The sequence below is a fragment of the Microcaecilia unicolor genome, chromosome 3 (assembly GCF_901765095.1).
Source record: "Microcaecilia unicolor chromosome 3, aMicUni1.1, whole genome shotgun sequence".
Taxonomy (NCBI): Eukaryota; Metazoa; Chordata; class Amphibia; order Gymnophiona; family Siphonopidae; genus Microcaecilia; species Microcaecilia unicolor.
Genome location: NC_044033.1, coordinates 388,888,441 through 388,915,956, shown reverse-complemented (window position 1 = coordinate 388,915,956; position 27,516 = coordinate 388,888,441). Strand labels below are relative to the sequence as shown.

Genomic DNA, 27,516 nt, shown 5'->3' with positions numbered 1-27,516 from the left:
TCGCCGAGGGAGTCGGCACCCACCAGGCATCGGCACCGAGAGGACCGCTCACCCTCTGTTCAGGAGGTGTCGATGCGCTCCACTCTGGACAGCCCGGAACAGCCTCCACGCCCGGAACAGGTTCTGACGTCGACGCCTGCATCGACCTCCATGCCTTTCTCTGCAGCCGCTCTGAACGAGAGCCTCCGGGCCGTTCTCCCTGAGATTCTGGGAGAGCTGTTGCGTCCTACCCCTCCGGTACCGGCGGTGCTTGCGCCACCGGTACCGTCGAGCGTGGCGCCGGCTGGCCCATCGCCCGAGGTGAGGTCTCCGGCGTCGGTGCCGCGTGCGGTACCGGCTGCCGTCGCCTCCCAGGAAGGCTCCCCGACTACGTCGGCAGAGGGAGCTTCGCCGATGCGGGCGAGGGAGTCTACCTCTCGACGCCCCCATCGTGGACGTGGCTCCACAGAGTCGAGTCGGGCACGGTTGCAGACACAGGTCCGTGAACTTGTGTCGGACACCGAGGGTGAGGCCTCGCGGGAAGAGGAAGAGGATCCCAGATATTTCTCTGATGAGGAGTCTGAGGGTCTTCCTTCCGATCCCACTCCCTCTCCTGAGAGACAGCTTTCTCCTCCCGAGAGTCTGTCTTTTGCTTCCTTTGTCCGGGAGATGTCTACGGCCATCCCCTTCCCGGTGGTTGTGGAGGACGAGCCCAGGGCTGAAATGTTTGAGCTCCTGGACTATCCTTCTCCACCTAAGGAAGCGTCCACTGTACCCATGCACCATGTCCTAAAAAAGACATTGCTGGCGAACTGGACCAAGCCTTTAACTAATCCCCACATTCCCAAGAAGATCGAGTCCCAATACCGGATCCATGGGGACCCAGATCTGATGCGCACTCAGTTGCCTCATGATTCTGGAGTTGTGGATTTGGCCCTAAAGAAGGCTAAGAGTTCTAGGGAGCATGCTTCGGCGCCCCCGGGCAAGGACTCTAGAACCTTAGACTCCTTTGGGAGGAAGGCCTACCATTCTTCTATGCTCGTGGCCAAAATTCAGTCCTACCAGCTCTACACGAGCATACACATGCGGAACAATGTGCGGCAGTTGGCGGGCTTGGTTGATGCGCTCCCCCCTGAGCAAGCCAAGCCTTTTCAGGAGGTGGTCAGGCAGCTGAAGGCGTGTAGAAAATTCCTGGCCAGAGGGGTGTATGACACCTTTGATGTTGCGTCCAGGGCCGCTGCTCAAGGTGTGGTGATGCGCAGGCTCTCATGGCTGCGTGCCTCCGACCTGGAGAATAGAATCCAGCAGCGGATTGCGGACTCGCCTTGCCGTGCGGATAACATTTTTGGAGAGAAAGTCGAACAGGTGGTAGAGCAGCTCCACCAGCGGGACACCGCATTCGACAAGTTCTCCCGCCGGCAGCCTTCAGCCTCTACCTCTACAGGTAGAAGATTTTTGGGGGGAAGGAAGACTGTTCCCTACTCTTCTGGCAAGCGTAGGTACAATCCTCCTTCCCGACAGCCTGCGGCCCAGGCTAAGCCCCAGCGCGCTCGCTCTCGTCAGCAGCGTGCGCCTCAGCAAGGCCCCTCGGCTCCCCAGCAAAAGCAAGGGACGAGCTTTTGACTGGCTCCAGCAGAGCATAGCCGACATCCAAGTGTCAGTGCCGGGCGACCTGCCAGTCGGAGGGAGGTTGAAAGCTTTTCACCAAAGGTGACCTCTCATAACCTCCGATCAGTGGGTTCTCCAAATAGTCCGGCAAGGATACACCCTCAATTTGGCCTCAAAACCTCCAAATTGTCCTCCGGGAGCTCAGTCTTACAGCTTCCAGCACAAGCAGGTACTTGCAGAGGAACTCTCCGCCCTTCTCAGCGCCAATGCGGTCGAGCCCATGCCATCCGGGCAAGAAGGGCTGGGATTCTATTCCAGGTACTTCCTTGTGGAAAAGAAAACAGGGGGGATGCGTCCCATCCTAGACCTAAGGGCCCTGAACAAATATCTGGTCAAAGAAAAGTTCAGGATGCTTTCCCTGGGCACCCTCCTTCCCATGATTCAGGAAAACGATTGGCTATGCTCTCTGGACTTGAAGGATGCCTACACACACATCCCGATACTGCCAGCTCACAGACAGTATCTGCGATTTCAGCTGGGCACACGTCACTTCCAGTACTGTGTGCTACCCTTTGGGCTCGCCTCTGCGCCTAGGGTGTTCACAAAGTGCCTGGCTGTAGTAGCAGCGGCGCTTCGCAGGCTGGGAGTGCACGTGTTCCCATATCTCGACGATTGGCTGGTGAAGAACACATCCGAGGCAGGAGCCCTGCAGTCCATGCAGATGACTATTCGCCTCCTGGAGCTACTGGGGTTTGTGATAAATTATCCAAAGTCCCATCTTCTCCCAGTGCAGAGACTCGAATTCATAGGAGCTCTGCTGGATTCTCGGACAGCTCACGCCTATCTCCCAGAGGCGAGAGCCAACAACTTGTTGTCCCTCGTCTCGCGGGTGCGAGCGTCACAGCAGATCACAGCTCGGCAGATGTTGAGATTGCTGGGCCACATGGCCTCCACAGTTCATGTGACTCCCATGGCCCGCCTTCACATGAGATCTGCCCAATGGACCCTAGCTTCCCAGTGGTTTCAGGCTGCTGGGGATCTAGAAGACGTGATCCACCTGTCCACGAGTTTTCTCAGATCCCTGTATTAGTGGATGATTTGGTCCAATTTGACTCTGGGACGTCCTTTCCAAATTCCTCAGCCACAAAAAGTGCTGACCACGGATGCGTCTCTCCTGGGATGGGGAGCTCATGTCGATGGGCTTCACACCCAAGGAAGCTGGTCCCTCCAGGAACGCGATCTGCAGATCAATCTTCTGGAGTTGCGAGCGATCTGGAACGCTCTGAAGGCTTTTAGAGATCGGCTGTCCCACCAAATTATCCAAATTCAGACAGACAACCAGGTTGCCATGTACTACGTCAACAAGCAGGGGGGCACCGGATCTCGCCCCCTGTGTCAGGAAGCCGTCAGCATGTGGCTGTGGGCTCGCCGTCACGGCATGGTGCTCCAAGCCACATATCTGGCAGGCGTAAACAACAGTCTGGCCGACAGGTTGAGCAGGATTATGCAACCTCACGAGTGGTCGCTCAATTCCCGTGTAGTGCGATAGGTCTTCCAGGTGTGGGGCACCCCCTTGGTAGACCTTTTCGCATCTCGAGCCAACCACAAAGTCCCTCAGTTCTGTTCCAGGCTTCAGGCCCACGGCAGACTGGCATCGGATTCCTTCCTCCTGGATTGGGGGGAGGGTCTGCTGTATGCTTATCCTCCCATACCTCTGGTGGGGAAGACTGTTGAAACTCAAGCAAGACCGAGGCACCATGATTCTGATTGCTCCTTTTTGGCCGCGTCAGATCTGGTTCCCTCTTCTTCTGGAGTTGTCCTCCGAAGAACCGTGGAGATTGGAGTGTTTTCCGACCCTCATCACGCAGGACGAAGGGGCGCTTCTGCATCCCAACCTCCGGTCCCTGGCTCTCACGGCCTGGATGTTGAGAGCGTAGACTTTGCCTCTTTGGGTCTGTCAGAGGGTGTCTCCCGCATCTTGCTTGCTTCCAGGAAAGATTCCACTAAGAGGAGTTACTTCTTTCTGTGGAGGAGGTTTGCCGTCTGGTGTGACAGCAAGGCCCTAGATCCTCGCTCTTGTCCTACACAGACCCTGCTTGAATACCTTCTGCACTTGTCTGAGTCCGGTCTCAAGACCAACTCTGTAAGGGTTCACCTTAGTGCAATCAGTGCATACCATTACCGTGTGGAAGGTAAGCCGATCTCAGGACAGCCTTTAGTTGTTCGCTTCATGAGAGGTTTGCTTTTGTCAAAGCCCCCTGTCAAGCCTCCTACAGTGTCATGGGATCTCAATGTCGTTCTCACCCAGCTGATGAAACCTCCTTTTGAGCCACTGAATTCCTGCCATCTGAAGTACTTGACCTGGAAGGTCATTTTCTTGGTGGTAGTTACTTCAGCTCGTAGAGTCAGTGAGCTTCAGGCCCTGGTAGCCCAGGCCCCTTACACCAAATTTCATCATAACAGAGTAGTCCTCCGCACTCACCCTACGTTCTTGCCAAAGGTTGTGTCGGAGTTCCATCTGAACCAGTCAATTGTCTTGCCAACATTCTTTCCCCGTCCTCATTCCTGCCCTGCTGAACGTCAGCTGCACACATTGGACTGCAAGAGAGCATTGGCCTTCTATCTGGAGCGGACACAGCCCAACAGACAGTCTGCCCAATTGTTTGTTTCTTTTGATCCCAACAGGAGGGGAGTGGCTGTAGGAAAACGCACCATATCCAATTGGCTAGCAGATTGCATTTCCTTCACTTACGCCCAGGCTGGGCTGGCTCTTGAGGGTCATGTCATGGCTCATAATGTTAGAGCCATGGCAGCGTCGGTAGCCCACTTGAAGTCAGCCACTATTGAAGAGATTTGCAAAGCTGCGACTTGGTCTTCTGTCCACACATTCACATCTCATTACTGCCTGCAGCAGGATACCCGACGCAACAGTCGGTTCGGGCAGTCAGTGCTTCAGAATCTGTTCGGGGTTTAGAATCCAACTCCACCCCCCTAGGCCCATGTTTGTTCTGTTCCAGGCTGCACTCTCAGTTAGTTGGTAAATTTTTTAGGTCAATCTCAGTTATGTCCTCGCCGTTGCGAGGCCCAATTGACCATGGTTGTTGTTTTGAGTGAGCTTGGGGGCTAGGGATACCCCATCAGTGAGAACAAGCAGCCTGCTTGTCCTCGGAGAAAGCGAATGCTACATACCTGTAGAAGGTATTCTCCGAGGACAGCAGGCTGATTGTTCTCACAAACCCGCCCACCTCCCCTTTGGAGTTGTGTCTTCCCTAGTCTTTGTCTTGCTACATATGAGACTGGCCGGCACGAGCCGGTTTCGGGCGGGAAGACGGCCGCGCATGCGCGGTGTGCATCGGCGCGCGAGGGCTAGCAAAGGCTTTTGCTAGTGAAGATTCCGATTGGAGAGGCTGCCGCGGACGTCACCCATCAGTGAGAACAATCAGCCTGCTGTCCTCGGAGAATACCTTCTACAGGTATGTAGCATTCGCTTTCAGTGCTACTGCTCCTGCAGGTAGCGGTGCTGAGTATATGTAAAATGCTTTGATTGGCATTTTTAAAAAATGCTGACTGCAGTGTTTAGGTGTTGGCCCATGGGATTCTAGACCTTGGAGACCTAGCCAGAGTCTGTCATAAGGATAGCAAACAAATGAAATATAAATAGTACCATAATTTCCAGTGTGTTTAGTTCCTGCCCAAATCTTAATTTATTAAACAGTGTTATAACTTCTCAAAGTTATTGTTTAATGTGTACATGCTATTTAAACCCAGAAATGCACCGTGATGTGTTAACATCACAGGACAGGCAAATGTGACCTATCCCTTGGTCATGACTGTTAAGATTGTTGTTTGTACATTGCTCATCTTTCTTTTCAGGCTTTGATAATACTGTTGTTGAGCATTGTAGATTTTGTTTTCTGTAACTAAGTTTCTCCTTTCCAGTGACTGTAATGGGTTGTTACTGGTATTTCTTGAGTGCATTCCTTTCTTCTTTCTTTTAATTGTAGCCCGCTACACAGCTGCTGCAGAAAGAGACAAGTTTCAGGACTAACCTCTCACTTGATAAAACACAGGAAGCCATTTTGGAGATGAAGCTGGAACATGTTAAGGCCAAGCTACAGGCCTACTACCTTACAGGTACAAACCTGAGAATGCAGATCCCATGGCCAGTCACATAAGGTCAGGATATAAATGATAAGTAGTAGTAGGATTGCAGATAATATAGGAGAAAGCAGACCAGAAGATAGACAAACTCAAATAAGGGACTGAAGTCTCCTGAGGGGTTTACTTATGTCTAAGTCAGGATTTACTTAATCCATATTAGCAAGGATATACTGATTTTTTTTTTTTTTTTGCCAGTTTATGCCAAAGACCTGTTAAGGTGTGTTCTACTCTACTCATTAGTTTTGCTACCTTACAGTTTAGAACAGTGATTTTCTCTTTCTGTATCCATTTCATTGGTCATAGCAGCCTGTAGTCACTGTAAGAGCCACTGGTGTTTGAAGCTGAAAAAAAGCCCAGCCCTCATCCCTGTTGATTACACTCGTTCCTTTAATCCCACATCCTTGATCCTAGTCTGGTAGGAAGAGCAGTACTACTGCTTCATATCTAACCAAAGTTACTGCATCTGCTGTAGTATGCACGTTTGTATCATGAGATGGCCTAGAGTGATTCCATGTAGTAGAGGAGGCTTGACATTTACCATTATAGCTTCAAATGACAATTAGAACCATGATAAGGGCACAAGACACAAAATCCAACCAGCAAGTTTTATGACATGCACATACCACAAATGTCTAGGTAAGCACCAGTGTGCGTTTTTTTATATGGGTAGGCTCTATCTCCAAAGTAAGCTGTAGGAAACAGGAAGAGACCCACCATCCCACCATAGTGGCAGGTATCTACACGTAAGGTAGAGAAACAGCAACTTTTCATACCATGCTGAGTAATTCTCTGATCCTTATTTCTAGAGTGTTTTTCCTTCCTCATGCATGATTGAATGAGTACCAGACTCTGATACTCGTGTGACTATAGAAGAGTAGCAGAGACGCAGCACAAACACGTCTAAACATAAAGAGGTGTATCTCTTGAAAAGTGAAAGGGGACACATTCAGGAGTAACCTAAGGAAATACTTCCTTATGGAAAGTGTGATGAATTGCATTCAAAGTTTGCACCCTGGTCCACAAAATAGTTCACGGTGAAGCCCCAATCTATATGTCAGACCTCATAGACCTACCAACCAGGAACACAAAAAGATCAGCACGCACATTCCTGAATCTCCACTACCCCAGCTGCAAAGGACTTAAATATAAATCCACATATGCATCAAGCTTCTCCTACATAAGCGCCCAACTATGGAATGCACTACCAAAGGGCATAAAAACAATGCATGACCTAACAATCTTCCGAAAACTACTGAAAACCAACCTATTCAAGAAGGCATACCATAACGATCCATCCTAAATACTAGACAACTAGACTTTACATGAACTAGCAAAACCGAATTCCTTACTCTAGTCTAATAACTGCTGTTACCAATGAACGTTGCGCAATACGCACTACCACTTTATTTCTTATGCCGGAAATGAACTTTCCATAGTTGATTATCTAACTTATGTTATAATTCACTCTATTACTCAGGAACTCCAGTGCTATACTACTTTGTATTTTACTTTACTATTTATGTGCCTTAATGCACTACCACTTGTAATTCTCTTTCCGGAAATGGCGATCGCCACTACGCCATAATGTAAGCCACATTGAGCCTGCAAATTGGTGGGAAAATGCGGGATACAAATGCAACAAATAAATAAAAATAAATATGTGGACAGCCTCCTAGTGTAGTTGGTGGAAAGAGACTGGATGAAGACAGAAAAATGGTTCCTGTGAATCGCCCCTTAAGGGTATTGTGCAGCCTGGAACATTTTCCCTGTTTCCAAGTGGATAGTGAATGAACCGTGCAGCTCCTCTTAGTACTTTTCAGCCAGCTCCGGACCCGGTTCAACTGTGTGTCAGTTGAGCAGTGGGTTTCCTCTTGGAGGATGGTAGATCCTTTTAATTTCTACAAATCTGTGTGGAACTGAGTGACACCTAGTGGTGACAGGTCGTGTGTTGTTGTGTGCCCCCCCCCCCCCCCCCCCCCCCCCCCCCCCCGCCCGCCCTGCTATTGAGCTTTTCTTTGGAGTTTGCAGAAGGCAATACATAAATTACTGATTGATCTATGTGAGCTGAATTGCTTACTTATGGTAAGTATGTTTCTTCACTGGGCTCCTCCTCTCTGTCAGTAAGTACTTCTCGGTCTGCTTTACTGCTTGCGCTCTTGCAACTGCTGGAACAAACCTGGTTTCTCTGCTTCTCCCTGTGCAGCCTTTTAGTAGTGGGGGTATTTGGCTAAGCCTTTCTGAGGCTTTCATTTCCTTTCTCATTCGTCGCCTCTCTTATTCTGTCTCGAGTGCTAGGGCCTGTTTGGTCTCTCTCTCCTTCCTGTGCTTCTTTCAGCAGCGGCTATGACCGTTGTGGCACTTTGTATTCTGCATGGTGTTGTTTGGCGCTTGTTTCTGCTCCCTCCCTAACTGGTTGACAGGTTGGGCTGAGTTGTTCTCCCTACGGCTCCGTTTCTGTGCACTCATTTCAGCAGTGGTAATTCCTGTGCTGCCTTGCTGCTTGTTTTCGTGTCTGCTTCTTCCAGATATTTGTCGACCTTCAACTGTTGATGGCACTGCTGAGTGCTGCTCCTGAGTTCCTAGTTTGTCAGTATTTTTTCTTGCTGTCTCTCTCTCCTGGACCGTTCTGAGTCAGGGTGTGTGTTTAGTGTGGTACGCCCGGAGCAGTCTGCTTCTCTTTCAGTCTGCCTGTAGCACTGCTCTATTTGTGCCTCGCCTGCGATTAGGCAAGGCTCTCCTTCCATGTTAGCAGCCTTCAGGTACAGCACTTGCAGCTTCCTTTACTGCAAGCCTGCATTGAGAAGAATTTATCTTCCTTCTATTTTTTGATATTCTGGTAATTTATATTTTGCCTACGTTGATGTCTACGGGAATATGACTGCCGCAATTGGCGTAGTGTTTGGGCCCCCTTGTGTGTGCATGTTGTGGCAGCAGTTTTGCCTGTTCTGCGGGGCAGCAGATCTATATTTCCTGGACTCCTTTGCTATTTCTCAGACCAGGCAGAGGTTTTGCAGGCTTCTGTGGGCAGTATGTGCTTAGGCATTTTGATGTCTTCTGAGTTTCTTCTTGGTCTGCCAGCAGTCTCTTTTTGTAAAGGAGGTGGTTTTGTTGTTGCTGGCCACACTTTTTTATTGCTCTTAGGAACTTGTCTGCTCATTTTTTCAGTGTTATGGGATCCTGCTTTACGATGTGCTTAGCTAGCACAGCTTCATCTTCATCTTTGGCATCCCTAATCAATGTTGATATAGCTTATATGCTTGGTTGCCTATGGAGTTTGCCTAGCTTCCATTGGGGCAACATTTCTCCTTTCCAGCCTTCCTTTATGACCCTCTCTGTTATGACAAGGCTTCTTCTATTGCTCTCTAATGTCTGTGGAGCTGGGATGCAGTTCGTACCTCTGTTACAGATTGTGGATCTCTCCTCATCTCTACAGCTATAGCACAGCTCGATGTATGTAAAGCACAGCCTTCATTCTCTCTGATTCTGCAGCACAGTTCGGTCTGAGTGGACAACATGTCTTCTTCCTTCACGTAGAGCACAGCCCTCACTCTCTCTGGTTCTACAGCACAGTTCAGTCTGAGTGGACAACATGTCTTCTTCCTTCACGTAGAGCACAGCCCTCACTCTCTCTGGTTCTACAGCACAGTTCGGTCTGAGTGGACAACATGTCTTCTTCCTTCATGTAAAGCAGAGCTTCATTTGTATTTGTGCAGCACAGCTCCATCTCTGTGTGTTGAGCGCCGCTTCATCTCTACAGGTAGGCCACAGATCCATTCCTGGATCTAGTGCACCTTGTAGAGTACACTTTTTCATTTCTGGATGTGGAATACAGATCCATCCTTGATTGAAGTACACATTTCATTCTTTAGTTCTAGAGCATGACCCAGTCTGTCTATAGAGCACAACATCTTCTCTGGCTATGAAACGCAGCTCCCTTTTTTATGGTAAGCTATCTTGGTGTGTAGATCTCAGCCCTATTTTTGAATGTGGGGCTCAGATCCCACTCACACCGAATTGTTCTGCAGAACCAAAGAGAGTGAGGGCTGTGCTTTACATACAGGAAGAAGTCATGTTGTCCACTTGGACCAAACTGTTGCAGAACCAGAGAGAGTGAGGGCTGTGCTTTACATAAAGGAAGAAGTAATGTTGTCCATGAGTCTGTAGCACCGCTCCTTTTCTGAAGGGGGGATATGTTTCTGGAGCACTGTACCTTCTCTCCATTTGCCGCACAGTTCTCTCTCTGACTCTGGGTCCCCATTCCATCTCTGAACGTGAAATACTGCTCCATCCTATGCCATTTAGAATGACACCATCTCCACAAGTGCATCACAGCTCTGTTGTTTAATACGAAGCAAGGCTCCATCTCTGAATGGTGGATGCACTTTTATCTTTGAATGTGAAACATTGCTTCATCTCTAATTTCTGGAACACAGCTACATCTTTGGGGGTGAAGCACAGATTTCCCTGACTGTGGGGCTGGCTCCCTTCAAGACAGCAAGGCTTACCTTTCTGCATCTGAGTGGTGCAAATCTTTTTGGTCATGGGCCATGCTCTGTTTTCGTCTGTGTGACCCCTGTACTTGAATGACAAATTCACATTCCTTTCTTTCCTGAGTGCAGGTCCCTCCTTGGTTGAGGGATTTCTGGTGTTTACCTTCCAGGCTTCATTGGGTCTCGGCCACCTGCAAATACTGGCATCTTGATCTAAGGAATCTGTCTCTCATCTGTAGTGTTCAGCTTGGTTTTCTATCTGGGCCAGTACAGTTGACTTACATTTGCAGAATCTGTACTAATGGGAGCTTGTCTTCTCTTTCTAGAATAGTTGTGCCTTGTTTCTTGATAGTAGCAATTGCTCCATTTTCATGGTTCCCTTCCTAGTTCGTTCTCTGCAATTGATATTAGCTCTGTTGTAGTCCTCTTCCTGGAGTGGTTTTTATGGCATGTTAACTTGCCTTCTCAGCTGCTCAGGGATTCTTTTGGGATCCCTTCTATCTGGCCCTTGGTGCCAGGTACTAACGCATGCCTACGCTCCTCTGAGTGTAGTCTCTTCCAGTATTCCCTGCTGTGGTTTTTCCATAATGATAATGGTGCCACATTTTTGGGACCTTGCTGATGTTCTTCCTAGAGTTATATATGTTTCAACTATTGGGTTGCTATCTGCTGCTTCCTTTACTGGCTGGTCCTTGGGTTCCCAAAGTATGGCAATGGAGTATAGTCTCTTCCCTCTTTCTCTCTTTTTTGGTTCCAGTTTTTGGATGGGAAAGGATCTGTTTTCCAGACATTATCTGGTTCCCTCTGCCCTCACTTGTTGTCCTGCAGGGGTCACTTGGGAGAATTCATAAAATCTGTTATTTCTTAGCAGAGATGTTTTGCCTCTTCCATAGCTGAGCAGTGAGGCTGAATACAATAGGGCTTCTCCTCTGCTCACTTATGTTTTGTTGTATGCTTCAGTTAAACGATATGGCTGCTCTTGGGCTTCTCATAGACCTTTCTAGGTCAGACTTGTTTCTCTCTATGCTCCATTAGGGTTGCATTTCTGGTACTCAAAACTTTCACTTCCTTTGGGCTCTGAGGCATTCTGTGTTCCACAGTTTGCATATCTTGTGTTTGGCTTGTGAGCCTCTTCTACAGCGTGCCTTATTGGTGTTATGCCTCATCTTCAAAGCACTTCCTGTTTTGCTGCTGTTCTTCAGCTGTCCTCCCTGGCAGTCATGCTTCTTGTGTATCAGGTTAACTGCTTCTTCCTTGGGCCAGGACTATATGGCTATTAGCACTTCGCCTTTAGCTTCTGACATTGGCTAGCTTGGGTTTTTTTTCCCCCTCTCTCTGTTAGCCTACACTTCTGGATAAAGCTTTGCTACATCCCATTAGTCTAGACAGGTCTGGTATGATGACAAAGAAGGAAAAATTCTTACATGATAATTTTATTTCCTTTAGTCTTATCAGACCAGTCCAGATGCCGGCCCTTTTTTTCGTGATTTTCTTTCTGTTCTGCAGTATTAAGAACATAAGAATAGCCATAATGGGTCAGACCAATGGTCCCTGTAGCCTAGTATCCTGCTTCCAACAGTGGCCAATGCATAGTAACAAATAGTAACAACATTCCATGCTACTAATCCCAGTGCAAGCAGTGACTTTCCCCGTATCTATCTCAATAGCAGACTATGGACATTTCCTCCAGGAACTTTTCTAAACCTTTTTTTAAAACCCAGATACACTAACCACAGTTAATATCCTCCAGCAACGAGTTCCAGAGCTTAGCTATTCTTTGAGTGAAAAAAATATTTCCTCCTTTTTGTTTTAAAAGTATTTCCATGTAATTTCATTGAGTGTCCCCTGGTCTTTGTACTTTCTGAAAGAATGAAAAATCGATTCACTTTTACCCATTCTACACCACTCAGCCATCTCTTTTCCAAGCTGAAGAGCCCTAACCTGTTTAGCCTTTCCTCGTATGAGTGGAGTTCCATCTCCTTTATCGTTTGTCACTCTTCTTTGAACTTTTTCTAATTCCGCTATATCTTTTTTGAGATACAACCAGAATTGAATGCAATACTCAAGGTGAGGTTGCACCGTGAAGCAATAGAGGCATTATAATATTCTTGGTTTTATTTACCATCCCTTTCCTAACAATTCCTAGCATCCTATTTGCTTTATTGCAGCGGATTTCAGTGTATTGTCTACAATGACACCTAGGTGTTTTACTTGGATGCTGACTCCCCAAGGTGGACCCTAGCATCAGATATCTATGATTCATATTATTCTTCCAAATGTGCATCACTTTGCATTTGTCCACATTAAATCTCATCTGCCATTTGGATACCTAGTCTTCCAGTTTCCTACGGTCTTCCTGCAATTTTTCATAGTCTATATATGTTTTGACAGCTTTGAATAGTTTTGTATCATCTGCAAATTTAATCACCTCACTTGTTCTGATTTCCAGATCATTTATATATATGTTAAATATCACCGGTCCAAGAACAGATCACTGCGGCATTCCACTATTCAACCTCCTCCAGTGAGAAGAATGGCCATTTAACCCTACCCTACCCTCTGTTTTTACTAAGCAGTTCCTAATCCACAAAAGGACATTGCCTCCTATCCCATGACTTTTTAATTTTCTGAGGAGTCTCTCATGAAAACCTTTGTCAAAATCTTTCTGAAAATCTAGATACACTGCTTTAACCGACCCACCTTTATCCACGTGTTTATTCATACCTTCAAAGAAATGAAGCAGATTGCTGAGGTAAGACTTCCCTTGGCTGAACCCATACAGACTCTGTCCCATTAAACCATGTTTGTCTATGTGTTCCATACTTTTATTCTTTATAATAGTTCCACTATTTTGCCTGGCACTGAAGTCAGGCTTACCGGTCTATAATTTCCCAGGTCGCCCCTGGAATCCTTTTTAAAAATCGGTTTTACAATGGCCACCATCCAATCTTCAGGTACTACGGACAGATTATGGATCACTAACAGTAGATCAGCAATTTTATGTTTGAAATCGTTCCGTACACTGGAGTATATACCATCCGGTCCAGGTGTCTTCCAGGTTCACTGAGATTTCTTTCAGTTACTCCACATCATCATCTTGAAACGATTTTATTATTCTCTTTGCAGATATTTTTCTCTGTGCTCACTCTCGCACATCTCCAGTATCAGTAACATACTTTAGTGCCAGTGCAGTATATGGTTTCTTTATGCTTGGTCTTATTGGCTGTATGATACAGCTGGTCTCGAGTTTTTCTATACTAGTCGCTAATATGGTTGGGGCACCACTGCTTGGCTAATTGAAATACTGAACATTCCAGGCTGCACGATACCCTTAAGGGGCAATTCACAGGAACTACTTTTCACTGACTACATCCGCTAGTAGATGGACATAACTGATTAGTCTGGACTGGTCTGGTAGGATTAAAGGAAAGAAAATTATCAGGTAAGACACAATTTTTCCTTATGAATGGACAGACTGGATGGGTCAGGGGTAGGCAACTCTGGTCCTCGAGAGCCGCAGGTCAGGTTTTCAGGATATCCACAATGAAAATGCAGGAGATAGATTTGCATACCATGGAGGCAGTGTTTGCAAATCTATCTCCTGCATATTCATTGTGGATATCCTGAAAACCTGACCTGCCTGCGGCTCTCGAGGACCGGAGTTGCCTACCCCTGGGATGGGTCATATGGTGTTATCTGCCTTCATTTTTCTCTTTCTATTAGAATTGCTACAGGATTGGTGTTAATACTTAACTTTGTTTCTTGCCTCATGGGCTACCTTTTAGCCACTTTTGCATCTGGCAGGAAATAATGAATATACTTAAATGATATTTTCTAGAGAAGAAATATGATATTTTATGGTCTACCTATTCAGGTATTTCCTGAAATGGTCTGTACAATACCTTCAATTAAAAACTTTGTTCTTGTAGTGCGAGCTTCTCTTTTCTTGTGGTTCCCTTGCAAGTGCATGGTTAAATTACACCCTGTTTCCCCGAAAGTAAGACATCCCCCGAAAATAAGACCTAGTAGAGGTTTTCCTGAATTGGTAGATATAAGGCCTCCCCCGAAAGTAAGACCTAGCAAATTTTTGTTTGAAAGCAGGGCCATCGAGAGCCGGACAAGGCCGCCCCCCCACCCGAGGTCGCCGGGCCCCCCCTCCACCCACCCTCCGTCGCTCCCGGAACTAACCTTAAATGCCTCCTTTCACCTTCGCAGCAGCAGGGCAGACCTCTCCTTCCTTCCGTGCCCCGCCCTCGCGGACGTTACGTCAGGCGAGGACGGGACACGGAAGGAAGGAGTGGCCTGCCCTGCTGTTGCTTGCTGCGAAGGTGAAAGGAGGCGTTTAAGGTTAGTTCCGGGAGCAACGGAGGGCGGGCGGGCCAACCCCGATCCAACCCCAATGTTTCCCAGAAAAATAAGACAGCCCCTGAAAATAAGACCTAGCGCATTTTTGGGGGCAAAAATTAATATAAGACAGTGTCTTATTTTTGGGGAAACACAGTATATATATATAGATATATTTTTGGTAGGGGTTTTTAATTCTAGGCCTTAATGTTGTGGCAGATTAATTTTGTTGATAGTATCCTAGTTTTCTTGTTTAGATTCCTCCCCCCCTCATTGATGTACTCTATGTATTACTTTTCTTCATTCTTTGGGTTTGTAATTTTCAAAAGAAATGAAAATAGTTACTTTGTTCCATGTCTCAGAAGCACACAATCATAGAGGGATAAAAAAAATTTTCTGAAACAAAACTAATTTTATTGTAAGGAGGTATAAGTTTAAATGTCCCCATCCAGTCTTTCCAGCTGAGAATGTTTGATGTTGAAGTCAACTTTTTTCTATTTAAGGGATCAGTGCCAAAAAAATCAGCCAGGGCACCTGTGTCTGCATCAGCACTGCCTATGAAGGGAACTATTTGGATTCCTATTACTTAAAACTGCTTGTGCAGAAGCCTATCCGGATCAGCCATCACTCTGTCCCTCCCTTCATTCCTCTGGAGCAAATCGCCAAGCAGTATTTGCACTCGGATATAAAACGCTTCTTATCTGTTCTCTTCGATCACTTGAATGCTTATACTGGGAGGAAGTATCAGGCTGATTGGCTTCAGGTAAACTTTGTTTTTCTTGACCCACAAGTTACATAAATACTTATCTTGTGCTAATGTTCAACAGAAAAATGACATAGCTTTCTAGCATCAGATAATCTAATGATGAGTAATGAATGCAAGGTCCAACTAGTCTGCAACATTTCATATTGCACTACCTCTCTCCCTCCAGCCAAGGATTTTGTGCACCCGGGGCGGACCGCCCCTCCCTTGGTATGCTACTGATCCCATGCTCTTCTTTAATGCCAGTACTATTTCTCTTCTTCCCCCTCCCCCACCCACTTCCAGTGAAAGTTTTTTTTTAATGTATCCTCTGTTTTCTGTGACAAGAAACAATGTTGCTGCCTAATTGTCAGCTCATTAAACTGACACCTCAATGGCCCAGAGGAGATCTGAGGTTCTCCCAGGTCAAATCTCTACTCTGTTGGCTGACCAGCACACAAAACAGAAGGGCATTTACTCTTGCTGTCAATGCGCTGGTCTTTTAAGCTTCCCTTCCAACTCATCGGTATGAAATATGACTTGAACCAAAGCACCCACATTGCCTCTTTTCCTCAGTATGATCTTGGACAGCCAGCCTCCTCCTACAGAAATTCTTTAATAACTTCTATAGTTACCACTTCATTATCTGGCACCAAAACCAGTGTGTGTTGTGGACCAGAACCTGGAAAATTTTATGTGAAATAAAATTATTTACTCCATAGTTCTAAGTTCTCTTTTTTTTTTTTTTTTTTTGCTTTTAAAAATAACTTTTGGTCTTCAGTTTTATTTGGCATATTCTGACAATCTCAGCCACATGAGCAGGAAAATAAGACCCTGAGGAACAGTTTAGACGGAAGTAAATCAGATTGCAATCTGAGCTGTTGATCACAGTTGTAGTACAAGGAGATGGTTTGGCTCCATCATATTATGGTCATAATAATACATTTTTAATGTGCTTGGTTGACATTGGTCCTCCATCGCTGTTCTGCTGATGTGTTGTCAGTAAAGCCATGGGCAGGCATGTAACCAACGTACAAATTGTCATTTTATATATTAACTTCTGTTGGGGGGGGGGGGGGGCTCCTTCATGTGCTAGTTTTGCCTACTGCCAGGTCTGGAGAACGTTTTCTTTCAGTGAAGGAACCAGACTAAAAACTTAAGAGCCCCTGACTCCCCCCCTCCTTGTCTCTACTAAAGGTGAAGACCAGTCTGTGGTAGGGAGAGGAGAAGGTCCCCTTTAAGGTATACCATTGCTTCTTTAGGTCCCAATTTATTAAGGCTAATTTCCCATTCCATGTATAAGGGGGGGGGGGGGGGGAAGATTAGTAAATCTGGCCCTTAATACACCACTGGAAAAAATACATACCCAGCTTCCCCTGGTTGACTGAGATGGGTTAAGGCTGGGCGTGACAAATCCTAGGTGCCAAGTTGGCCCAGTGCCTAGAAATTTCCATCTGATGCCTGGGATATTTTGTGCCTGTTTGCAGCCACTCCCGGAGCAGGAACATTCTAACTGCGCCATGTGGCTCTGAGAGTCCGAGCTATGCACTGCAAGAACTTTCACACTGGTGTCTTGATTTGAAAACAAGAGCTCCTGCACCACATGGCTCAGATTCTTACAGAGCTCCAGTGTCAAAGAAGAAGAACTTCTTGCTCCATAAACAGCAGGGTGGAGATCAGTGGGGGAGGTGGGCATAGAAGGATGAGGCTGGTTGACAAACTGGCTTCCCGAGGTGGAGGGGGGTTTGGGTTGGCTGGTTGGCTTCTTGAAGGGGAGCTGAAAGGCTTGCTGGGCCATGAGGGTTAACTGGGGTGGTGGGTGGAGTAGGAGCTGGGAATGGCCGACAAAAGAGGAGGGAAATGGTTGGTGAAAAGAGTAAGGCCGAGAGATTTGTTGTGGGGGAGGTTGAGGGGAGAGAGAGAGAGTGAGGCTTGGTAGGTGATAGGGTGTTGGGGGGGAGAAGAGAGAATGAGGCTGGGTGGAAGGGGGAGGAACAGACTGAGCAAGGAGGGGGCCACCTGCTTGTATTTCTGGTAGAGGTCTGCAGTGATGCACTACCTCCCTGATTTTCTAAGCTTTCTTTTCCCTTCTACACAGAATAGCTTTAGTAAATCAGGCCTTAAGGGAGCCCTACCTATCCAACTTCAGTGAGGACAAGTGGAAGGGGTGGGGCAGCAAGAGAGAAGGTCTCAGCTACTGGCTAATAAGTTTTTGGCCTTGCGTCTAAATACAAAGAAACTTTTCAAGGACTGGGTTAAGGGCAACTAACTCACAGCAACCCATCTAGCCATCTGCTCTTAACCCCCCCCCCCCCCCCCCCCCCACACACACACACACACACATACAGCCCTCACCACCCAGGAATTCAGCCAATCTCCACCCCCTCCATATCTAACAAGCCACAACTCCCAACAAGCCCTCCTAAATTATACCTTCACCCTGCAACGTGCTAACAGCTAATGCCATTGCCAAAACAGAAGCTATATTTTCTTTTCTGCAGTATTCAGCTTTACTAAAATGTGTCATGCAATGCAGAAGTTTCTCGCACCGGTCATGTGAGACTTGAAACCCTAGAACCAGTGCAGGAGTTCCACACCACATGGCTCACACTCGCTAAGAGCTAGGCAGAGAGGAAAGTCTCAAGCACTGTGGAGAAATTTCTGGGGTCCTTGATCTTTTGAACCCTGCTTTACACATGCTATTTGTCATCACTGAAAGTTGAATAAGGGAATATGCATAAAGCTTACCAGGCCAGCAATATGAGTTTTTGACAGGTTCAGCTGGTTTAGCGAGCAGGGAATCCAGCAATGAGTGCACAAAGGGGCTCTGCGGGTTCTTACCATTATTGGCAGCAGACACCAAGAATTGTAAACAAATTTATTTAAATGAGCTGTTCAGTATTCAAATGTGCATTCTGAAGGATGCACAGCAGTTCCCGAGTGATGCACAGAAAGGAATGCCTACTTTTAGTGCCTGAAATTTTACAGGAGGTCTGGAGCAGCTGTAGTGACAGGCAGGCAGAGAAGGTGGGCAGGAGCACCAACATAATGAGTTCAGAAAGCCCCTGCTTTCTTTTTCCTCCCAGCAACTGTGCTACAGGGACTGGACTTCAGGGAGAAGGGCAGGGGAAAGAAAGCCCTCGGACCTGGGGAGCCATGGAGATGCTGCTTGGAAAAGTCTGCCCTTGCTCCGCTTCCTGCTCTTTCTCCACCCACCTGTGAAGAGAGGGTGTGGATTTTTGTGTGAAGCTACTGGCAGAGGAGGCTGTGAATAGCTGCAGAATGAAAGCCTGGTTAGATCAGACTTTCCAAAGCCAGGAGGCAGCAGCACACACTGCAGGTTAAATGAGAGACAGCAGCAGTAAAGCACTCAGCCAACACTGCAGGCTAAATGGGCGGCAGCAGTGAACTCTTGTGGGGGCTGTGTTCTGCCATCTACAGGTTCATTGCTCAACATCTCCAAAGCTGTTTTTTGGGGGGGGAAAAAGAGCTACACCCAGCTTGTGTAGCTTGTCTTGATATATTAATTTGCTGTATGATTATTGTTGTTTGTTGTGTCCTATTGGTTTTATTAAATTGTATGTATGTTCTTTTGTTACCTGCTTTGGATGAAGGCGGGATACAAATGAAAATAAATACACGCAGCTTGTATGTGTGCATGAAAGTTGTGTGTAGCACATGCGGAGCAAGCATGCACAGAGCAGCCATGCTTAGCGACTGACTGCCCTGCGCATGTGCAGTAACTGCTTGCTCTTTTTGCGAGCGGCTTATTTGCATTTTTTTTTGTTTGTTTGTTTGTTTTAGCATTGCCTGCTATTTCCACCTCACTAGCATGTAGTGCTTTATGGGGACTTTTATGCATTGGCCCCTAAGGCTAGTTTGCTGGAATGTCTGTGTCTCCTCAAAAGCTTTGCAAGGAATGAACTGAAATAGCTGCTCTTCTTATGGAATATTTCTGTATTTTGTGCTTGTAGGAAAGCTACATCAGACAATTGTTGCATGCAGATTGTTGTACAGAGGGACGTTCTAATCTGAACAAAATCGTAGCAAGAGTTTTAATTTGGGAACTGTTAATTTTTTTTTTTGCCATTCCCTAGGCACCTAGAGTTCTATAATGACCACTGCAACTTGGGTTGGCTTTTAGAGCTCTTGAGTAAAACAATTCCATGGTCCCTCTTTGGTTTACTGGAGATCTGCTTGTTGCCGTTCTGAGATGCTATGTTTAGCTTTCTTCCCTAATAGGGCCTACAATGAGAACCTATAGCCTAACTGAGCCACCTCACCAACCCACTTAATTATGAACCCTCACCTTCTATAACTACCCTAACCACTCCCTTCCTTCCTTCTTCTTTCTTCCCTTACTTAATCGCTACACATTACTAATTGTACCTGATATCCTGAAATGACAATGTTAACAAAACTATGTAAGCCACATTGAGCCTGCAAATAGGTGGGAAAATGTGGGATACAAATGCAATAAATAAATAAATAAGAAAAAAACAAAACCCATTGAGGTTCATAGTGTTTTCTTTTGTACTAAATTTTCACTGTTATGGTCATCTTTCCAAAGTGGGTCCCTTTATAATACATCTGTCCTTTTGTGTTGGTCTGATAGGGCAGTTCTGCCACTCTGCTTTCTGGGACCTTGCACAGAAATTCCTTGTGTGACCTGCTATCTTTTGCATACAGTGTGGAATGGGAAAATCACATGGTTTGTTTCAAGGTAAAACTGGTTTACGGTGACATCACCTGCTCTCTTCCAACAGAAGCTATTATCAGTTGTGAAGGTAAGAAAGTGTATGTGTGATTTAATTGCATGATGATTCTAGATACAGTAGCTTACAGATATGAGATAGGAAGCATATATTAAGTCAAAGTTTGAGTCTAGAGGCCTCAAATGTGATTTTTAGACAGTAGCGTATAGTCTAATTTAATAATTTATAGAATACTATTCCTACCAGTCAGGGAGGTCGACTTAAGAGTAACATGTGGCTTTGGTTAAAATGGTTCCCCTGCCCAAATTGCTGCATCCTTTCCAAATGTTGCCACTTTGGGTCTCTGGTAGGGATGAGGCACTTTATAGGAGCATAGTGTCTTCCTTTATAGGGAGAGCCTGATGGGCGTGGATAGACTATAACAAACTTGCATGAGCCAGAGTGAGGGGGGAATGAATTTGCCTGATCTTTGGCTTTATAATGTGGTGTTGATGCTTCGGTGCCTTTACAAAATTCATACAGGGGTTTATAAGTTTGCTCCAGCGTATGTTTGGGCGTTATATGCATCTCCCTACTCTGTCTTCAGTGTCCTTCAGTCGAGGGGACAGAGAATGCAGCTCACTCCTCTTCTTCGACCTCTGAAAATAGCCTGGGAGTGGTGGAGGACCAGATTGGGAGGGGCTGAGGCCCCTCACCTTTTTTAGAAATGCGTAATAATCCTGACTTCCCTACAGGCCAGGCTGGTTCCCCCTTTCAGGTATGGGCTCAGGCAGGTTGTAGGTATGTAGGGCAGGTAGTGTCTATGGGATCTGGGTCCATCCCTTCCTTTCAAACTATGAACATCACTGGAAGCTCCCCAATATGAGCTTCTTCGCATATTTCCAGCTTTGCCATTATATATCCTCTCTTTAAAGACCACTATGTTAGATATGCTTCCTTGTAATAACAAACTAATGGTTTGGTATAGCTTAGGCGAAGAGCGGAGGCCTTCTTTGTTTTTTTTTCTAGTTTGGCTGCATTCTGTAGCTCTCTGTTGGAGATGAGGTCACAATGCTGGAATTGTCTATTTCGTCTGTGTCGTTCAAGTTATGCCTAACACAGGCATGCATGAAATCCAGTATAAGATATTACATAATGCTTATGTCACAAAATGTAAGGGGAAAGCTTTGGGAGTATGGGAAGATGATACATGTGATAAGTGTGGCTCATGTCGGGGGATCTTGGTTCATCACTTCCTTGAATGCCTCACACTTGGTCTATTTTGGATGAGGGTGATGAATACCTTGGAAAATGTGATTGGTGTGGGATGTGAGTGGACTTATAAATTCTCTTCTCCTTGGATTGAAGATTTGGGGGGGGCAAAGGATGTGGAATTACCAATGTAAATTTCTTCAAGTGGTGGTGTTTCTGGCAATAAAATGGTATCTTTGGTATGTTTGTGGAACTTGCACAAGAGCCGGGGGCACTTGAATGCTTATTGTAACCTTTGGAAAAAGTTCAGTCACTTGACACAGGGGAGAGGGGGGGATAGTGAGTGGGAGGAGGAAGGTGAGGGGAGCAATTGAAAAATGGAGGTGGGTTGTGGTTCTGTCACGTTTTTTTGCACTCTGTACTCCAGATTTTGTATTTTGTTCTTGTTACTGTTTTGTATTTTGTACTAGGTTTGCTATATGCTCGTTTTTGGATTGTTGGGTGGCAGTGTTATAACCACTTTCTGATTAAACAGTTTCAAAAAAAAAAAAAAGGGCAACAGCCTGGCGGACATACTGAGCAGGGTAGTGCAACCTCATGAGTGGTCTCTCAATATGGAAGTAGCCCGCAATATCTTCCAAGAGTGGAGCACCCTCTCGGTCGATCATTTTGCTACTCATCTCAACAACAGAGTCCCTCAGTTCTGTTCCAGGCTTAGGTCACACAGCAGGCTAGTGTCAGATGTCTTTCTCCTATATTATGGGTCAGGTCTTCTGTATGTGTATCCTCCAGTACCTCTCATAAAGAAGTTTTTGCTGAACTCCAAGCAAGACCGGGAAACTATTATCCTAATTGCCCCCTTATTGGCTGAGGCAGTTCTGGTTTCCTCCTCTTCTAGAGAGAACCCTGGAGACTGGAGTGTTTTCCGACCCTAATCACGCAGAACGAGGGATTCTCTTCTGCACCCCAACCTCCTGTCTGTGGCCCTCACAGCCTGGATGTTGCGGGCATAGAGTTTCAGTCCTTGAATCTGTCTGAGAGTGTCTCTAGAATCTTGCTTGCTTTTTTTTTTTTTACATTTGTACCCCGCGCTTTCCCACTCATGGCAGGCTCAATGCGGCTTACATGGGGCAATGGAGGGTTAAGTGACTTGGCGAAGGCAAAAAAGGAGGTAAAAAAGGAGGTAAAAAATCCTCACGACACCGTGAAGATGAAACAAAAAAGTGAGGAGAATGGATGAGGATACCAACTGTTTTATATTTATTCACTTAAAAAATTCACTTAAAAAATTACATGTGCATAACAGCGACCCGACACGGCCGTGTTTCGGCACAATGGCCTGCTTCAGGGGTCTTTATAACCTTGAATGATGTAGTTTAGAATGTTTGTTCCAAGGGAAATAACAGGAAACAAATCTCTGGTCTCCTCTCTTCAAAAATAATATATATGAGATATATATATTTTTTTTAAAAACGAGCATCTAAATACTCCTCTCCTAAGAGTTATCGGCAAATTGCAAAAATGCTGAAAAAAAGGGGTTAAGTGACTTGCCCAGAGTCACAAGGAGCTGCCTGTGCCTGAAGTGGGAATCAAACTCAGTTCCCCAGGACCAAAGTCCACCACCCTAACCACTAGGCCACTCCTCCACTCCACTTTCAGGAGAGACTCCACTAAGAAGTGTTATTCTTTTAAATGGAAAAGGTTTGCTGTCTGGTGTGAGTGCAAGACCCTAGATCCTCTTACTTGTCCTACACAAAAACTGCTTGAATGCCTCCTGCACCTTTCTGAGTCTGGTTTGAAAACCAACTCTGAAAGGGTCCATCTCAGTGCAATTAGTGATTACGATCTCCACGTAGGAGGTAAGCCCATCTCTGTACAGTCTCTAGTTGATCATTTTATGAGAGGTTTGATGTTGACACAGTCCCCCGTCAAACCTCCCACCATATTCTGAGATCTCAGCGTTGTCCTTACCCAGCTGATGAAAACTCCTTTTGAGCCACTCGACTCCTGTCATCTGAAGCATCTGACCTGGAAAATTGTGTTTTTGGTGGTGGTCACTTCAGCTTGTGGAGTCAGTGAGCTTCAGGCCCTGGTAGCTGATCCACCTTACACTAATTGTCATCATAATAGAGTAGTTCTTTGTAAGCACCCTAAGTTTCTTCCTAAGGTAGTTTTGGAGTTCCTTATTAACCAGTCACTTGTTCTGCTAAATATTTCCCCAAAAGCATACTTTATACCTTAAACTGCAAGCAAGCCTGAGCCTTCTATCAGAGCGGACTAAAGTCCATAGACAGTCCACCTTTTTGATTCTTTTGACCATGGGCGTAGATTGGGGGGGCGAGGGGGGGCATTGCCCCCCCCCCCAAACGAGTCTTCTTGAAGGAAGTCGCACCGGCGAGCTGGAGGGGCTTAATTGTGTCTTCCCCGCCGGCGCTGCCTCGGTTCCTCCCTGCAGCAGCCTTATCTTCACCCGTACCGGTCGCCGTCAGCGCTGCCATTCATTCTTCTCACAGGCAGCTCCGCTCCCGCTCCCCTTTGCCAGAGGGCAGACATTTGCAAGCGGTGTGGAGTCGCTTTTGGGACACGCTACAGCCAGCGGCTAGGAGCAGTCTCCTCAATAGTTAATGCCTCTAGACAATCCTGTTGAAATGTGCCATGCCTTTTTGATTCATTGCCCCTAATGTTAGGAAAAGAGGGGGGGGAAACGTTTGAAATCTGTTTTCGTGAATTTATATGTTGGAAAGCGTTGAATTGAAGACATGTTAAGTTTTCTAATTAGAATTGCGAATTGTAGCTGTAATTGAAGATATTGTTTTGAATAAAAAGATTTAAACATAAAATGCCTCTGCAGTCTCTTCCAGTCTCTCCTCTTGCCAGGCACAGGGAACAATTTGTTACTTTTCCAGGAACAGTCTGGCCAGGAGGAAGGTGTCTGATGCCCTGAAATTTGGTAGCCTCACAGTGGCAGCCATTTTTGTTGTGTCCTCATGTCTGACATCAACGCATAAATCATATACATCCATGTGTGCACATGTGATGGCATGTGTCACACTGGATGCCCCACTGCATCTAGTGCTTATCTTTCTTACAGTATATGTAGGTCCTGCCTGTCTGCATCTTATAGAGCACATGCACAAGTTTTGATGCAATATTCAGTTATGCAAAAATTATAAATACATTTCTACTGTATATAATCAAGCCCTCAAGAATAGGAGTTAGAATGTCAGAACACTATTAATGAGATGATTGCGATTAGGGTTATTTTCGAAAGAGAAGGGCGCCCATCTTTCAACACAAATCGCAAGATGGGCGTCCTTCTCACAGGGTCACCCAAATCAGCATAATCGAAAGCAGATTTTGGGCGTCCTCAACTGCTTTCCATCGTGGGGATGACCAAAGTTCACGTGGGGGTGTCGGAGGAGTAGCGAAAACAGGACTGGGGCGTGCCTAACACATGGGCGTCCTCGACCAATAATGGAAAAAAGAAGGGCGTCCCTGACGAACACTTGGACAACTTTACCTGGTCCTTTTTTTCTTACGACCAAGCCACAAAAATGTGCCCTAAATGACCAGATGACCACCGGAGGGTATCGGGGATGATCTCCCCTTACTCCCCCAGTGGTCACCAACCCCCTCCCAACCTAAAAAAAAAAACTTTTAATATTTTTTCCAGCCTCTTTGCCAGTGCCAGCCTCAAATATCATACCCAGCTCCATGCCAGCAGTATGCAGGTCCCTGGAGCAGTTTTAGTGGGTGCAGTGCACTTCAGGCAGGTGGACCCAGGCCCCCCCCCCCCCCCCCCACCTGTTACACTTGTGGTGGTAAATGTGAGCCCTTCAAAACCCACTAGAAACCCACTGTACCCACATGTAGGTGCCCCACTTCACCCCTTAGGGCTATGGTAGTGGTGTAGAGTTGTGGGGAGTGGGTTTGGGGGGCTCAGCACATAAGGTAAGGAAGCTATGCACCTGGGAGCAATTTCTGAAGTCCACTGCAGTGCCCCCTAGGGTGCCCGGTTGGTGTCTTGGCATGTCAGGAGGACAAGTGCACTACGAATGCTGGCTCCTCCCATGACCAAATGGCTTGGATTTGGTCGTTTCTGAGATGGGTGTCCTCGGTTTCCATTATCGACGAAAATGAGGACGACCATCTCTAAGGTTGACCTAAATTTTGCGATTTGGGCATCCCTGACTATATTATCGAAACGAAAGATGGACGCCCATCTTGTTTCAATAATACGGATTTTCCTGCCCCTTCGCTGGGACGTCCTGCGAGAACGTCCTCAGGAAAACTTGGGTTTCCCTTTCAATTATGCCCCTCTATGTATCTCAAAAGATGACATAGCTAGGAGGAAGTGACGTCAGCGAAGCGAATGGCTGCTTAAACGCTGAGCTCCAAGGCACCCGCGGCTAGAAAGCAATCTCCTTCTCCCCCACGGTGGCGAATTGATAGCCAACAGAGTTATCAGAGATACCCAGATAGTGGTAAGGAAAAATTCAGGATGCAGGCGAACGGAGGAGCGGTAAATCTTACGCAATTCGCGTTTGAAGGCAGTGCGACGCAGAAAAAAAAAATGGCGGAACAGCCGGCACTGACCGCGTGCACACAAGACACGGCGCCAGAACTATTCACCTCTCAAGAACAAACAGATAGGTTGGGAGAAATCCTACCCGAGTTACGGGACTGGCTGCAGGAAATAAGATCTGATCTGAAGGTGGTTCGGGAGGAACTCACGAACCTGGGGGCCAGCTTGCGAGGAGAAATCGCGGAGATTGGCCAAAGAGTAGAAGAAGTAGAAACGCGAATGGAAGACCATACGGAGGCTCTGACAGCAGTTGAATTGCAAATCTCTGATATTAGTTTGGGGCAACAACAAATTAATGACAAGCTTGAGGACTTAGAAAACAGGAGCAGGCGCTGCAACCTCCGTTTTCGAGGCCTACCAGAGACTCCTGCCTACCGTGAGGCTGAGAATGTGATACAAAAAGTGGCTAGTGCGCTACTATTGACGGATGGAACCGAGGTGAGCCCAGAGGACATCAAACTGGAAAGGGCACACAGGGCGCTGGGCCCGACAAGACAGAATCTGCCCAAAGATATCATCGTGTGCTTTCGAGAATATGGGATGAAGGAGAAAGTGTTACAAGCAGCTCGCAAAAGCACAGAGTTTAAATGGGACACCCACCGCATAGAGGTATATCAAGATCTGGCAGCGGCGACATTAAAGCGGAGAGCTGAATTGAAACCGGTCACAGCGAAGCTACGAGAGATGGACATACGCTATAAATGGAGACATCCTTTCGCACTGGTGTTTTATAAAGAAGGCAAAATGCAGCAGATTCGAACGAGAGCAGAGGCACAGCAACTGTTCCCAGAGGGGCTGGCCGAGTTCCCACCAAGTGCAGGAGGAAAAAGAGGCCACTCGGGAGGGAGGGCCACCCAGCCAAAATGGCAGCGAGCAGGACGCAACAGGCTGCAGAGACAACAATCAGCAAACCGTTTGACTTGAGATTCCCGGGGCTGGAGCAAGCAATCTTAGCGATTGGAGAATACAGCCCCCATGGCGTGCTGAGAGGACTGAAAAGATGATTGAGTGGTATCAAAAAGAGGGGTATATAGAGATGTGGGGGGGGAGGGATTGAGATGCTTAAAGTATTGATTTTACATGTATATAGTTGAAGTTATGTATCAATGCTAGAAAAGAACGACAATAGGGTGTGGAGGAGCCACTTCCTTCACGGGTAGCACCTAGCAACTAGAAGAAGAAGGGTGCTTAAAATGTATGAAGAGGAGGGGGTGGGGGGAGGGGAGGGAAAAGGGGGAGGGGGGAGGGTGGGAGGAGCAGACAGATATGATATAATCAAACGAAGGGAGACCCCGTGGGGAAGGCCAGAGGAAGCCTGGATGTACGAACAATATAAAAGCAAATGCCATGGCTCTTAACTGTGTAACGTTGAATGTGAGAGGGCTTAACTCCCCGCAGAAACGCAACCAGATGTTTAGAGAAATGCTGCGTTTGAAGGCAGATGTTGTGTTCCTCCAGGAGACGCACTTGAAGCGCGGGCATGAAAAATTGGTCAAACATAAACGATATCCCCTAATATACTATGCATCTAATATTGCAGGAACCAAAAGCAAAGGGGTCCTAATAGCGCTTTCCAGTGCGTGCCCATGGAGTGTGAACGAAGTGATACGGGACCCCGGGGGAAGGTATTTGATTCTGGTGGCCTCAATGCTAAATGTGCAGTACACTTTGATGAATGTGTACGCTCCCAATGAAGACCAA

The 27,516-nt window shown here is 46.6% G+C and overlaps 1 protein-coding gene across 1 annotated transcript in view; it reads left to right on the top strand.

The window, feature by feature from the left end:
• CENPO (centromere protein O) overlaps nucleotides 1-27,516 on the top strand; it is a 50,122-nt gene that overhangs the window by 16,857 nt on the left and 5,749 nt on the right. Inside the window, exons 4-6 of the mRNA XM_030198683.1 lie at nucleotides 5,592-5,721; nucleotides 15,086-15,345; nucleotides 19,940-20,111. Of these exons, the coding sequence (XP_030054543.1) occupies nucleotides 5,592-5,721; nucleotides 15,086-15,345; nucleotides 19,940-20,111 (562 nt within the window). The remainder of the gene's footprint in view (nucleotides 1-5,591; nucleotides 5,722-15,085; nucleotides 15,346-19,939; nucleotides 20,112-27,516) is intronic.